General features: G+C 45.4%; 1 protein-coding gene across 1 annotated transcript in view; it reads left to right on the top strand.

Moving 5' to 3' along the window:
• The first annotated feature begins 8,228 nt into the window (after window positions 1-8,228).
• The window catches only part of CPSF1 (cleavage and polyadenylation specific factor 1), a 61,503-nt gene continuing 53,548 nt past the window's right edge, over window positions 8,229-16,183 (top strand). Inside the window, exons 1-10 of the mRNA XM_078617753.1 lie at window positions 8,229-8,413; window positions 9,855-10,023; window positions 10,876-10,903; window positions 11,164-11,297; window positions 11,986-12,066; window positions 12,266-12,417; window positions 12,886-13,032; window positions 13,984-14,123; window positions 14,868-14,978; window positions 15,493-15,586. Of these exons, the coding sequence (XP_078473879.1) occupies window positions 9,880-10,023; window positions 10,876-10,903; window positions 11,164-11,297; window positions 11,986-12,066; window positions 12,266-12,417; window positions 12,886-13,032; window positions 13,984-14,123; window positions 14,868-14,978; window positions 15,493-15,586 (1,031 nt within the window). The 5' untranslated portion in view covers window positions 8,229-8,413; window positions 9,855-9,879. The remainder of the gene's footprint in view (window positions 8,414-9,854; window positions 10,024-10,875; window positions 10,904-11,163; window positions 11,298-11,985; window positions 12,067-12,265; window positions 12,418-12,885; window positions 13,033-13,983; window positions 14,124-14,867; window positions 14,979-15,492; window positions 15,587-16,183) is intronic.

The following is a 16,183-nucleotide window of genomic DNA, read 5'->3' as shown; positions in this document are numbered from 1 at the left end:
TGTGACGAGGGGGCGGGGGGGTTTTAGAAATGTGACGTCACGTAAAAATGCGCAACTTTAAATAAATATAGACAACACGTTCTACTTAATTAAATATACTTTTAATGTTTTCTCCTACAACATCAGAGTGCAGCGCCACATTAAATACGCACTACAATAACACTAGTTTAAAGCGATTTGAAGCATGTTTTTTTTGGGGGGGGGGTCTGACTTTTTGTGACGCCGTGTGACGAGGGGGGGGGGGGGTAAAAATCGTCCAAAATCGCGTGACGTCATTTATGGACGGCCCCCAAATCGAATGGGTAGCAGCACGGGGGGGGGGGGGTGGAAGGGCAATGCGTGTGGTGGGGTAGAGTGTGGGTAACCCGCACTGCTCACTGTAGTCCATTATAATACCCTAGCATTTTCCATATGCTGAATTCCTCTTGATATGCAAATTATTTTGTTTAGGCGCTCTTCTTCCCACCTCCCCCCCCTCTAACCCAGCTTAAATATACGCTCCAAGCTTGGGGTGTTTCATTCTTCGCCTGAGGATGGCTGCTTGCGTTGTGGCCGAAACGTCGTGAGAATTGTTTTATTATGTTTTATTTTTATTATTTTATTACTTCCCTTCTACGTGACTTTACCGAAAGAACCAAGAAGATGAATCCCTGCAGTCACGAAAGCTTTAAATCGAAATTTACCCTAGTATTGTTATCTATATAAATATAATACTCGGCTAATGTTATACGGTGGGAGTTTAACGGTGATGACTGTTGTGGAAAAATATTCGTTTTAAAACCGTTAGAAGTTTCTTTTGCCACAGTTGAGGCGCTTTAATTTGATGCTGATTTGAAGATTTCGTGACGGCAGTAATACCATACTCATTGATTCTTTCGGTAAAGTCACGTAGGTAGAAAATCAATAGATCACGACGTTTCGATCGCAACACAAGCATCCGTCATCAGGTGTGAAACAAACAGCAGCAGGTAGAATTGCCGACGAATGATTTTTTAATTTAGCCAACCACAAAAAAAACCCACAACCCAACAGATTGTGTACAAATAACACCACCGATCATTGCCGCGTTGAACAATCGTATTAAACACAGGTGCCGGACATTCTTGCACGGTGTTTGATAAACGGCAGCCAATCGTATTAAATACAGGTGCAGACATTCTTGCACGGTGTTTATTAATAAACGGCAGCTTTTAATTTCGTGAGCGGGACTTAAAGGATAAAGCGATTGGAAGCAAGCCCCATGGCCACTTCTTTAAAGGCATCGAGACGCGTCAACGTGAAAGACCCGGCTGGAAAACAAAGGACGTCTAACCAGGTAAAAGGGGCATGGACATGATACTGTTGTTGTTGTTGTTGTTATTATCGATGCGTGTGTTTCAAGTGGAACGCGACGAAGACACATTTATAATGACGTCTTTTTAACACGTAGGCTTTCGCGATTGCTAATCCATAATAAAGGTGTTTTGGGTTAGATCGCGTGTGTATATGAAGTGTCGTTAACCCCGTCGCACTCAAGATTGTATATTTACTTTTTGTATTTAGTCTTCAACACACTGGTGTGCTGTATTCGTAACAAATTGACGTGTGTGTGTGTGTGTCCGTGTGTCCCTGTGTGTGTGTCCGTGTGTGTGTGTCCGTGATCGCCATCACCACTGACCACGTCAGTAACGAATTGGCCACGTTCTGTTTACGTTACAAACCTTACTAATTGGCCGTGTCGGGTGGTGGCGGGTTTAACGACACATTTACGCGATCTAACTCCCCAAAAAACCTATATTATGAATGCCGTCTTTATAATAGTATTGTTCGGATACTATAAATGTTCAGTAATGTAGTATTGCATTACGTGTTTATGACAGTACTGTATTATGTCTGCTGCAATACAACGCAGCAGTGAATCGCTATTACTGTACCGTGCCGTGTTTTATTTTGCACATTGCAAGGTACCGTATAGTTTTAAATAGTTTCAAAACATTTAGCGAGGAGCGGTGGCGCAGCGGTTAGCTCGTTGCGCTTTGAACTCCTCGCATGGAAGTTCCAATGCCGGCCACGGCGAGTTCAATACCATTACAGGACTAAATTGTGATTACACGGAGCAAAACATGGCCCACTCGCTACTGGCCGACTCATTCCTCTACGATGCAACCATCAGTCGAGCTCCAGCACACGAACTGATTGATTTCATCAATTCGTCCGCTGGTGCTGCAAGCCCATTGGGACAGCCACCCGCTTAATTTTCTCAAACAGTCGATTTGACGTCTCTAGCCTACGGGCTCGAATCAATGTGTTGCTCTTCTTGTCTCCGTGTAAATGTTTACTTTTTGGCACACGTATCTGCTGTTCCATGTTTCTGATCAGATGTCTCTTACGGTTCTTTATCAATACAAATTGCATTGTGTAGCACACGGACTCTCTTGCCTGTTTTTTCCCCTTTTAACACGTGTGCATTTCAAGGCGAACAAGCAGAGCGATGAGACGGTTCACGCGGACGCAGCAGCGGTGAAACGCAAAGTGACCAAGAAAACCGAATGTGCCGTGACTCCGACAATCGTGGAACCCACCGCCAGCTATCAGCTGGAATCTTTCCGGCGTTTCAGAGAAGACCCCGTCACAAGTAGAATCGATAGCATCCTGACGGTGTGTGTGTGTGTGAGAGATGAGTGGGGGGCTGTGTGTGTATGTGACAGGGATCGTTGCGAATTGCATAGCGGTGCATCTTCTTGGTTCTTTCGGTAAAGTCACGTAGAAGGGAAATAAAAAAATAAAATAATTCTCACGACGTTTCGGCCACAACGCAATCAGCTGTCCACAGGTGAAGAATAGGTCTGTTGGAAAGAAACGTCGTGAGAATTATTTTATTATGTTTTATTTTTATTATTTTATTATTTCCTTTCTACGTGACTTTACCGAAAGAACCAAGAAAATGAATCCCTGCAGTCACGAAAGCTTTAAATCGAAAAAAAATGCATAGCGGTGGTTTATTGAAAGTGGTTACAGTGTTCGTGTCACAATTCTGGCTGTCGCCCGATGAAGCTGGTTGCTGCACCAGCGAAACTTCGTACTCAGATTGTAAATGTTGCGGGTTTAATCTCCAACACACCGGTGTGCTGTACTAGTAACTAATTGGCATGTTTTGTTTACGTGAAAAACCTTACTAATTGGCTGTGTCGGATGGTGGTGGGGTTAACGATACATGTATATTTCCAAGATCTAACCCAAAAAACCTCTTTATGGATTGTTACGAGGACTGTATGAAAATTGTGGGTTTAAAAAAACAAGAATTTGATTGGCGGTCATCATCCTCATGAGCTAAGATACTAGGATGAAGTTGCTGTAATACATATAGGTTGCCATTTTTCAGCGAGGCAAATGTCCTTGTAGATACATTTTGGATAACAGAAAGACTAACCCTGCAGGTTATGGGAATATTCTCGGATTGGGTCAGGCCAACGATTAAAATGAGTTTCACCGTGTACAATGTTTGAACACAATCACACCTCACGATTCTTTAAAGAGTCTGGGAAAACAAACGGGGAATGGTAAGGCTTGAGAGCGGTGGCATGGGTTACATCATGTGACTCGTAAGTAACTGGTTGACATGAATATGCTGCAGCTGTTCAGCCTTTGCTTTGGCACTGCTCACGGTTGCCATCGATTGTGTTAATGTACGGTCGTGTGTGCTTTAACAAATTGGCATATGATCCACTCTGTTTCAGAATAAGTTGGCTCACGTAGAGTATGATTCAGAGGTGTGTCGCTCCCTCACTGTGACACTGACGGATGACATCTTGGCGATGGTGAAACAGTTTGAGTTTGACCGCTACAAGTTCATTGTCAATATGTTTATTGGCGAGAAGAAAAAACACGATGTTCTGGTAAGGACCCTCGTTTTTTAATAAGTGAATGATGAATGAGCTGAACGTTAAGAAATATAACATTTCTAAATCAACGAGTGATGTATTTTTCAGATGCTCATTCTTTCAATGTTGACCTTCATGTGAACGTCCTAGGATCACAGTGAATACGTAACACGCGGTACAACTAATACTGTTGTACCGTGTAGGTTTTTGCATTTTTGCTGTACGGCTCTCCGATGGGTTTTTGGGGTTGTACCAAATACTGGGAATAGGTTTTCCCCTTCTTTCTGGCAACACCTGTTTTGTTGCCAGAAAAAAGGGGAAACCCTATTCTCATATTTTGGTACTGGCAAAGGAGGTCCCATGATGTACCAAATACTGTTCAGTACGGTGTCCGACGTTTCTCACCACGTGCTGAGAGCTCCTTCAGAGGAACAAAATTGAGCAGCTCACTGATTCGCCAGCGGCAAGGATCGTCAATGGAAAGATCCTCAAATCAGTTCCTGAAGAAACTCCCAGACCATGGAGAGAAACTGTAATAAAACTGGGAATTTTGGAAGGATGAATCATCTTAGAAATGCATATGACTCATCCAGAAATATCAGTAATGGAACTTGATTTTACGAGTCAATTTAATTCGAGTACAAAAATTCAAATTATATTTTTAAAATGTGATATCGCTGTAGGCCTAACATAATTATTTATGACCGTCTTATTCTCTTGAAATGTTTTACCTTTATGCAAAAATAATTGGTCGTCACTGCTGGTACTGAGCAGTATTAAACATTCTAGATAACATTTAATAGAGGAAAATTGCACAGTTTTTTTCTTTGAAAATGTAATACTTTAATCTTTTGTTTCATTGTTTAAATCATCAATATGACTGTTGAGGCAGCTTAGAGGTCAGAGGGCTTGTCAGGCCACCTTGGAGATTCTGGGTTTGAATCCAGAGACCAGCCTGTGATTAGAACCGACGTCTTAGGTATAGTTATTTAGTTGGTGGTTTCAGCCAGGTCACCAATGACTCCTAAAAAAAACCAGTCACGTAAAATTGTATTCTTCACTTAATTTGGATACTTTCCAGGTCGGAGAATCAAATATTGGTTTTACTGTTGTGCACCAAGCATTACTGTCATATGCAGAATGGGTAGAAAAGTCATGTTTTCTACTGTATGGACTAACCCTAACTGCCGTGCGCCAAACATTCCTCTCATATGCAGAGTGGGTGGGAAAGGCTTGTTTTCGCCTGTATGGATCAAAAGATCACTTTGAGGGATCCCATATTTAGTTCTGTGATATCCACATTCGTAGGCTGTTCGCTGACACTAATCATTGGGATAGGTCTGAGGGAAAATGACAAAATAAAATTATATTAACGTGACTTTGCTTATCAACGCTTGTCTTTTTTTATGCAGATTGTAAGCCAAGGGCTGTGGGACATTGAAAGAGATGGCTGGGCCTCGGCTTCGTTTGAGAACTACAGCATCTATTCCACTGCATCCGTATACGCCTTTTATGTTGCGTAGCATGAACATAGTCTGCCAATTTAAAACTTTAACTTCATTAGCTTTCCGCAGGTGTTATTAACCGTTACTAAAATGCGTCTTAGCTGCAAGTAAAAGCTGACATTCACGAATTTCAAGCATTGTATTTTAAATTTGTTGTTCATGGTATGACATGGCAGTTCCTTATCTCTGAGATGATTTCTGGTTGTATCACAGTTTGTTCGACATGGTGTCAGATCTTCGCCCTCCCATGTGCTAGGAGCTTATTGGATGCCTCAAGTTAATTCACAGGACGCCCGTGAATTAGAGCCTCCTAGCAGCGTGAGCCCTTGCTGCTGAAATAAATCAAACCTAAAATCGCAGCACGCGGAGCCAAATATCGGGTATCACGGGGTACATTAAGTGGTACAAACAGAAAACAAATCAGAGAGCGATTGTTCTTTGTAGTCATTAAAATTAATTACTTTACCACGTTGCTGTAATAAGTATCATACATCATTTTAATTCACAGTTTTGGCCATGAGCCTTCATTGTCAAGTGAGCAATTATATAGCTATCTCGCAGCCAGGACATAACGTAATTGTATATCTCTCGCAGCCAGATAGAACTACAGGACTGTCAATGTACGAATTATAGGCGCAATTCACACGGTCATTTACAAATAAAACGTCTTTCTGACTCGGCCGCCTGTCTGTGTTGACTGTCCATTCTCCCCCTATTCTGCATGGAGGTTGTCAGGTTTCTCTGGTTTCCTCCGATTGACAAAACAAAAATACAATTTCAATTTTTCCTGCAGATGTCTCAGTTGGGATTACACGTAGCAAGATCGCCCCGTATACTCAGGATATTTTTCACGACCCTCCTGAAAAGAATTATTGAGACTCGGTGAGGCTTTCCTGGGTCGACGAGCTTAATGTAGCAATAATAATGAAAGGTGTCCAGGGGTTCTTGGTTGTAAGTTAGGGCATCTGTAACCAGGTCAACCAGTCTGTTTAGCAGCAGCGGGCAGGGTGAGACTCGGTGTGTGAGGCTTTAGTTTGTGACTGGACAGAACACACGAGAGAGTGTGCACACACACAACACAGCGAGGACAGAGCCAGAGAACGTAGACGCGAGGATAAGCAGAGAAGAAGAGACAGACCTGGAGATAGAGACTAAGACCCCCTCGGAGAGCCTTCACAGACTGTGGGTGCAAGTGCTGTTAGCGAGCACAAATGAAGGCCGACACGACACACGAGGGTGTGGGTGGCATGTATGCTATGAAGAAGAGCCATTGCCCGAAACGTCAGATGTTATGTATATTTTCCCTTTGAAGCCACAGTGTGATTGACACGGAACGATGTCAACCCATACGGTTTACCCGTATTCTTGTACAGGGAAATAGAGTTTTCAGGTGTCCATACAGCGTACATCCGTTTCAATACGGGCAACACATTTTTTTGTGTCTATTTGTTTGTGTTTCTCCCTTGTGATGGGACTTTGTAGGATGAACGTTGAGATTTAGAAAGGCACGGGGTGACCAGTAAGGTCTGAATTGGTCTGTAATAAGGTAGGGCACTGATAAGGGGTTGACAGGTATGTATATGAACAAGATCAAGGTGTTATCGTCACGTTCAGATCTCTATGATGCCACCACCTCTCGCCCTTGAAAAAGAGATTCTCGGCTCTACGGACTTTGCTCGGTGAGAAATCAAATCTCAATTCGGATTCTGTTACATTGCTTATGGCTTTATTTTGGTGATTTCGAAAACGCTATTTGGTTTGGCCATGTTTGTTTGTTGTAGTACGGAGTTAGAATGATGGCTTTAATCTAAGTTGTAATGTGGTTGTTGTTGTTGTTTGACTTGCATCCCACTGGGATTTTTGCACAGCGTTGGTGTACGGTGCTTTTTTTCTGGAAGACTTTGCAGTTTTTTCCTGGATTTTTCTGTTTGCGCATAGTCACTTTAAGATGTTTTCTTGTTCGTGTTTTTGTTTTTTATTTGTTGCGGTTGCACCCGATTCAACAGCCGAATGGCTCACAGGGCTATACCAAATAAATTAAATTGAAAACTGTTTTTCTTATTTCCCTGCAGTCACGACCAGGTGCTGTCATTCAAGTGACATGACGTCACGCCTCTACCGTTAAGACTCGTCGCATTGGCCATTAACACTGCGATGGCTTTAAAAAATAAAATATAACAGTCGACGTTTCGGGCAATGACGCCTTCTTCACAGCACATGTGAGAAGCCAGGAAGGTGGAGTGGATAAAAAAAAAAGTTGGAAACACCACTTTACGTACCATGGAGGTCTGATACGAATTAAATTATGTAAATTGAAATCCTGCCTCACCGTTTTTACAGGAGGGCCTTTTCGCGAAACGTCGCCTATTCTACCACCTGCATTCATCTTTTTATTATTATTATTTTACACGCTTTTATTTAACTCACTCTGTGCTTGTCGTTGTCGTATCCGCATATATTGTAACTCAATTTTAACCCACTTCCCAATGTGGTATCGACTGCAAACTTGGTATACTTATGTCATACTGATGACAATACTATATTCTATCAAAAAAAATGAAAAAAACGTATTTTTAAAAATTCATTTTTATATGTTATGTTTCGGCTTGGGTCTAATTGTCAACGCTCAACTCACGTTGGCTGTAAATCACCACGGCCCCTTACGTTATGGCAAGCCTTGGGGGCACTTCTTGGAGTCGTGGAGTTCTGCTATTACGATTCGAGTACATTTTATTAATGCGTTTTTGAAAAAAAAGTTTAAAAAAATATTACTTATTAATAATATTTTCACAGCCATCAATAAAGTTAGTGAGAAGGAGGGGAGTGTGACGTCACTTCGCGGGCCATGGGATGAGGCCGCCTCAGTGCTGTCGATAAAGTTGTTGAGGCGTGACGTCACGCGCTGCGCGTGCATCCCCCAGCGCACAGCAGCGATGCCGCATGTAGCGGCTGATTGAATGGTGATTGCGTGCGTTGTAAACTTTATTCTACGTACAAGGGAACAACAACAACAACAACAACTCATTGAAAACAAGGCTGATTGATAAGGTGAGGCAACGGGCTTCGGATTGCTCGCGTGAGCGGATTTGCGACGGTTCGAATTGATCCCGACAAACCCCCCCCCATGAGTTTCTGTGCACCAGCCCCGCTCGACTTGTTTAGGCCTCTCTCGCTTCATTCGCCCGCGAGAGATTTCCCCGATTAAAAGGCGCTCCACTCGAGTCAGAAGCACCCCGTAAACCCTTTACCCATGTCAGCACGCCCGTACGAATACGATCGCACGCAGCCGCGACGGTGTTACAAGACGCACTCGCAACTTTTGACCTAAAACGTAGTCGGGGAGAGAGAGAGGCGAGCGCGTCTTGTGATGTGGTGTATACGGCACTGCCAGAGTATTGACCACGGTTGTCTTGATTATAATGTGCTTTTTAAGACGCCCGAGAGGGTGTCCACTGCGGAGATGGAGCGATGAGATCATCGACTCGTGTGCAAGCAGGTTTTCTAGACGGGTAGCGTGAGAGATGGAGGCGGCTCGGGGAGGTCTCCATTCAGCAGTGGATAGAGCAATGCTGCCGATGGCTCGATAACTCGCTGATGCTTATGATGGAGTGTACATGGGGGTCCTTTTGTCGTTCCACTGCTGGATGAGGCCCCTTCCCACGCAGTCGTGGGGCTTGTTTGATTTGGTCCGAGTAGATCCGTTTCATGAATGGGAGACATACACATTACCTTCGTTCTATGTTATGCTTTAATCATGAGCCCAGCAGTATGTGTTCAAGCAGGTAAACTTTAGACCAGCTTGATGATTGGTTTTTTACCCTATTATCTGGCAACAAAACTGACACCTTTTTTTACAAGGAGTCATGTTTGCATTGACCACAATACCTGCAGTCGGAATGCAAACAAAAACACAACTCTGATAAGGTATGCACTGTCCTTGAAATGTATTGGTCCACACCCGAGACAGCTTTTATTAGAGCCTAGTCTCACATGGTCTTGGACCAGATGACGCCAAAAGGCGTCACATGGTGTTGGACCAGATGACGCCAAAAGGCGTCATCTGGTCCAACACCATGTGAGACTAGGCTCTAAGGAAAGCTGTCTCGGGTGTAGACCAATCAATTTCAAGGACAGTGCATACATTATCAGAGTTGTGTTTTTTGTTTGCATTCCGACTGCAGGTCTTGTGGTCAATGCAAACATGACTCCTCGTAAAAAAGGTGTCAGTTTTGTTGCCAGATAAAATGGTAAAAAAACAATTATCATATTTTGCTACTGGCAAATGAGGTTCGAATGGTTTAGACCAGCTTGATTAGCATGGTTGCATACGTACGGTGTGAAAGAAGTTCAACATACATACAGCAGAGTCGGGTAATACCGTATATATAGGCTGCTGTGGTGCATCATGGGCAACGGCATATATGAATCACACAAGTGGGTCGGTATTGTGATGCCTTTGAAGCTGTGCGGCGTGTGTTGTGTGTTGCAGGTTCTTGGCTGCTGCAGGCCCCGCCATGTACTCTGTGCACAGGAAGGTGCACCCGCCCACAGGGCTGGAGCACGCCGTCTATTGCCACTTCTTCTCGAGCCAAGAACGTAACCTGGTGGTGGCCGGTGGCTCTCAGCTGCAGATCTACCGCCTCATCCATGACACCGAGGTAGCCTCCACTGTGTTTCGTTCATTCTAGATTAGAAGTTTTCGTGACCGCAAGGATCCATACTCATTGGTTCTTTCGGTAAAAGAAATTCAAAAAAATTAAATCACGACGTTTCGATTGCAACACAAGCAATCATCATCAGGTGTGAAAACCACAGCAAGAAATCTTTATTTTTCACCTACGTGACTTTACCAAAAGAACCAAAGAGTATGTGCGCTTTGTTCGTTCACGAATTATTGGCACGGCAGGTTGTCAGGCACACCTGGGGATTGGACCAAGGCTGGCATGCCCGGAAATTGAACCTTGCCAGCATATCATAAACTAAACTTCTTTTTGTTGAAACTATTAAACGATTAAAGGAATAAGGGGAAGTCCTGAACTTTCTTGCTCCAGTCACGGCTGGCAAAAGGGCTACCACTCCAGGGTGCTGTAGAGGAGAGCCCTTTTTCGCTGGCAAGATGGCTTGGAAAAAGTATGAGAAACCCATACTTTACCAAACAAAGGTGGATTTGCTCTATGTTAATGTTGATTGACGTAATTTACTTGGATAATTACTTTCACACACATTGCTTGTGTATTGCTCGTCTGGTATGACGATTAAAATAACTTGGGACATGATTTCTATGTGCTGTCAGAATTATTTCTGGCAGTGCATAGTGCGTGTATACTGATTTTTGCTACCTATTATATATTTGTTATGCATTTATTGAAATTTTTAAGATACAAAACCAAACATGCAAAATTACATTCTCTTGTCTTAAAGTCAAGCTGTCTTCACGCTAAAACAAGCATATGGTAACTTAAGTCATATTGCATTCCGACGACTAACATTGTTGGTTAATTTCTTTGCAGTCTGTATCAAAAGGAGAAAAGCCAACAGGTAAACTCTTCTGAATTATGCACTGTAACTTATCCGTTCCATTCCCTTTGTAAGAAATTATTGTGTTTGTTTGTACCTGTATGATTCATCTGTAAAAGATTATCTTTAGGAAGATATTTAACCGTACTTTGTCATGCTGGTCAGTGCAGGTTGTTGCAGATACTTGAATGACTGGGTGGAATGAACTACTCGTGTTCAGGTAACCCCATCCAGCAGTGGATTAATCGTGGCTTATGACGGTGATGAAATGTGCGCTGCAGATGGAAAGCCTCGCAAGGACAAGCTGGAGTTCATGTCATCCTTCTCACTCTTCGGGAACATCATGTCCATGGCGAGCGTGCGGCTCAGCGGTTCGTCGCGGGACGCGCTCCTGCTGGCCTTCATGGACGCGAAGGTCTCGAGCACCCACGGACATGCTCGCCCTGCTTCGCCTTGTAGGCCAGGAGTGGGGAACCTAGCGCCATCGAGCCGTTCGCTGGCCATTAGCCGGCCCGCAACTTAACTTCATACGGGCCGCAGCCACACGAGGTCGACCACTTTTAAACGGTCCACAAACGATGATATTCCATCTCTGATGCGATGTGGTTTTGAGTTGCACCACGTTCTGCGTGATGATGTCCGTGTTAATATAATGGCAGTGCTTATCCAGTGGACAACAACGTAGGTTGCAGCACATGTTGGGGGGAGGGGTCATGATTTTGAGCAGTAGAGGGCAATGCAAATATAATCCATTGTTGTGCTATACTTCTATTCTCCTGCATTTTTGCTCCCTGCCGTCACCAACCTTCACTGATTGGTGAAGTTTGGTCACATATCCCCAATGACCGACACTGCATGAGGGGGGGGGCCCTCATCCAGCAGGGGATTGTCAAAAGGATTAACTTATTACTATTACCCTTTCAACATTTGTGCACACCTATTCTATCTTTTGCACAGATTCTGTAGCCTGTTTCATTGCTTCTCTGTACTTCAGGTCTGCCTTGCAAAATAGGCTTCCTGATCCAACGAGCTCTGACCTGGTGGTACACATTAAGAATGAATGAATGGATTGACCAATGCAATTGTGTTGTGATTGCGTGCAGCTGTCGGTGGTGGAGTACGATCCAGCAACTCACGATCTGAAAACTCTCTCCCTACATTACTTTGAGGAAGATGAAATCAAGGTAAGATAGTTACAAACACCAACGCTTTTGTGTGTGACACCCAGGTTCTTTGTTCAGAGTTGTGTGCTTTCCGTGTGTGACGGCCTGTTTGTTTTAGTTCGAGTTTTTTGCTGTCGTGTATGCTACGCCACGGTCGTTATGGCCGGACTGTGTGCCCGCTCCGTGTGTAACGCCACGGTTGTTGTGCCGTTGTGTGCAGGATGGGTTCCACGGCAACGTGCACGTGCCGGTGGTGCGCGTGGACCCGGACGCGCGCTGTGCCGCCATGCTGGTGTACGGCACGCGGCTCGTTGTGCTGCCCTTCCGCCGTGAGACGCTCGCCGATGAGGCCGAGGGGGGCGTCTCCGAGGGGTGCGAGCCGTGCACCACCACTTTATAGGGCACCAGTCCAATGCACTCAGTCGTACACGACACTGGTACACTACTGCAGAGTGCTGTGTGAATGTACCGATGTACTACACCAGTACACTACTGCAGTGTGCTGCAGCAAAATGTAATTGTTGGTTGAACTTGGACACTTGGTGAATTAACATGTCCATGATAGAATTAGCATAGTTAACCAACTCTCAAAATTACAGTACGCTTACCAACTTGGAAGATTAAAACAGAGCCATTCTACATTCATGTGTCTCCTTCGTTGCGCATGTGGTTTACATTCGGAGTGACCTGCCACCCTGGAAGAGCCTTCCCGTTGGCTGGGTCACGAGCCGCGTCTTGCTTTCGGACGCGACTCGTTACCCCGTCTGTTCGTCGTTGCTCGCTAACTTTTCAACCCCCACCCGCCGCCGTGACCCCCGTTGCGCTGTTCCCCACGTGCAGGCAGAAGCCGAGCCTGCTCCCCAGCTACGTGATCGACCTGCGGGGCCTGGACGAGAAGCTTCTCAACGTCCTCGACATGCAGTTCCTGCACGGCTACTACGAGCCCACCCTTCTCATCCTCTTCGAGCCCAACCAGACGTGGCCCGGGTGAGTGTCCGGCCTCGACGCAGCCATTACGTCTCTCGCTCGCGCCCGGCCTATTCCACAGCTCGCTCTCTTGGTTATCCGCTGCGTTGAGGTTTGGTCGTGCTTGAGGAAAGGATGAATAGGAGGTCTTTATGCGTGCTGGTTTTATTATCGGCTTTCCGTACTCGTAGGGTGTCAACGACGGGTAATTTTAGAATGCGACGCTTAACGCCTGCACACAATGGCCTACTCTTGCGGGTGAACTGACTGCGTTTGTATTCGTTACGGTTCTTGCATGCGCGATAATAATCCGGATCCGAACCGCAAACTTTTGCAACCAGCAGCAAAGGCACGGCCACTTGGCCCGCGCCCCAGACGTTGCGGACGCCTGCAATGAATGTACCACGTGTCGGTTATACTCTTTGGTTCTTTCGGTAAAGTCACGTAGGCGAAAAAAAAAGAATACAAAAAATAGAAATAACTAAATTAAATCACGACGTTTCGGAAGCAACACAAGCTTCCGTCATCAGGTGGGACAACCACAGTAAGATACAAAAATTACTGTAGTGGGCAAAGAGAGCTGTTTGTGACAAGCGATTATATAAGGTAAGAGGGGGGAGGAGCCAGGGAGGAGAGATGTAGGGGGCAGGGGGTGTGGAGTGGGGGGGGTGAAGCTCCTGTTGAGACACGGCTGGTGGGACACAATGCCTGAGCGGCCTGGGGGGGAGTAGAGTGCTACAGAAACTGGGAATGCGGGTATGGAAGCAAGCTATAAAAGCAATTACCTGGTTAATAACATCCTTCCAATGATTGCTCAATTTGAATCCATCCTCTCGGTTGAAGTTATGTCTGTGTTTGTATATCTGGATGGCTTCATGAACAAACCTTTGATACTTCAAATCTAGTATAACATGTGTCGGTTGTCGAGGGAGTGGTGTTGACGTACCTCGCTGATGCATTCACCGCCTGCAGCCGAGTGGCAGTCCGGCAAGACACGTGTGGGATCGTGGCCATCTCGCTCAACATCGCCCAGAGGGTGCACCCCATCATCTGGTCGCTCAGCAGCCTTCCCTTCGACTGCACGCAGGCCCTGGCCGTCCCCAAGCCGATCGGTTCGCACGGATAATCTCACTACCGCACACCCCCTTTGTAGACGGAGGCTGTACACGTCACTTCCTGTCTTCATGGGGCTAGACGATATCGAGGGGTGCAGCGGTTGCGCAGCGGGTTGGCGCACCGTGCAGCACCGTGGGCCTGGTGATATGAATTAGATTCCCGGCCATTGTTAACATCGGTGGCGAGCAATGGCTTAACCAGTCTTGGATTATTTTTCCTTCATAGTTCACGCTGCTCAGCATGGTGAAGGATGGTCAGTCACAGCGTGGGGAGGCCTTCATCCACCAGTAGATTGACAGAACTATAAATGATTATTTTCGTAGTGTTATCATATTTTTTAAGTATAGGAATTACTCGCAAGTCAATCAAGGACCGCAGTATAATTGAGCAGCTGAATTAGAATTTATTCTAAAAATATAAGAATAACTCTCCAGCAAAATAATGACCACAACTCATTTGTCAATAACACCGCCGTGAAGAGAAAAAATATTAAATATAAATCCACTCAATCTCTCTGTCCATCGCTGACACGAAGAAGGGCCATTGACCAAAGATCGCCACCTATTTTAATGTTTTTGTGACTCTTTAGCACGGTATTATTGACGAATGCGTTGGGCTAAAATAGCTTGAGCTGCACAACACACGTCTATTGACATCCCACGAGAGCGGTGGGCTGAGTGGACGTTGCGGTTGCGGAGGCGGGCTAGACTGCTCCAGTCGGGGCCGGTGTTTCTCGACAGGTGGCGTGGTCATCTTCGCCGTCAACTCTCTTCTGTACATGAACCAGAGCGTCCCTCCGTACGGCGCCTCCCTCAACAGCATCACGCACGGCTCCACCGCCTTCCCACTGCGTGAGCCTCCTACCCCGAATGTGCATTTAAAAACATGTTTTTATGACATTTTTGCTGTGCACAACAACAAAGGTCTGCTGCAGAAGGTTGGGCGACAAAAAACAATCGCACGTGAATATCCGCCAGGCCCATGTACCCGACGCGTCCTGTTTAATGGTGGGGGGTGGAGGGGGACAGACAAGCCGGGGACCGAATGTGCATTTTTAATGTCACGGTGGCTGGATGTCGATGCGTGTAATGATAATATTGAGCAGCTGATTGTCGTACACATGTATGTATGTTGAACTTCACTTGCGGCGTATGTAGCCAACCGTGCTAATCGGAGGTGTGGCGTATGGACAACAAACTAACACGCAAAAGTTGTTTTAAAGAAATTAGTTTTCAATCTTGATCTTGAATTACAATTTTATTGCGCGACGATTTATGTTCAATTATATTCTTATTACTATTTCGACGACAACTACAGTTAAACGCACATGACCTGGAGCACGGCCGTCGTGTTTGCGCGTGACAGGTATTCAAGATGGCGTGAAGATGACGCTGGACTGCGCACAGGCCACGTTTGTTTCCTACGACAAGATCGTCATCTCTCTCAAGGGAGGAGAAATGTGAGTCGTGAAACTCTCGTCGCGTTGGCGTGCTTCGCGTCCAAAGAGGGCTGCACTGACGGTCTTGTCGCGTGCGCTCATGACCATGGCCGTATGTATGTTGAACTTCTTCCGCACCATACATAGCCAACCGCGCTAATTGGAGGTGCGGGGGGGAAGGACAACAAACTAAACACAAAAAGCATTTCTAAAGAATTGAGTTTTCAATGTAGATTTAAAAGTGCAGAGCTCCAGTGGCTACTTAATATCGGAAGGAAGAGCATTCCAGGCTGCCACAGAAGCGCATCTGAAAGCGCCGCGATGCGGTGACCGTCTTTGTTCGGTGGCTAGCCAAAAGCCGCTGCTGCGAGGACGACCGATATCTGCGTGATGATTTATGCTCCTTGACAAGATGCGGGAGTGGAAATATCTCTCTCGCTTTCCTGCACTGGTCGCAACTTGTAGCTTGACGTTTTGAAGGAATGTGATCGCCTGCCCAGAATTAAATTGACGTTTGCTTGCGTTAAAATTTACTCCCAATTCTGTGAAGTGATTGCTCATTTAGAGGAGCATGTTATCCAAAACGCAGTTTCATACTTTAGTCGGACCTGATGGCAT

This window comes from Lampetra planeri, chromosome 54 (assembly GCF_965212315.1).
Source record: "Lampetra planeri chromosome 54, kcLamPlan1.2.h2, whole genome shotgun sequence".
NCBI classification, from domain to species: Eukaryota; Metazoa; Chordata; class Hyperoartia; order Petromyzontiformes; family Petromyzontidae; genus Lampetra; species Lampetra planeri.
This window is presented reverse-complemented; position numbering and strand designations above follow the sequence as displayed.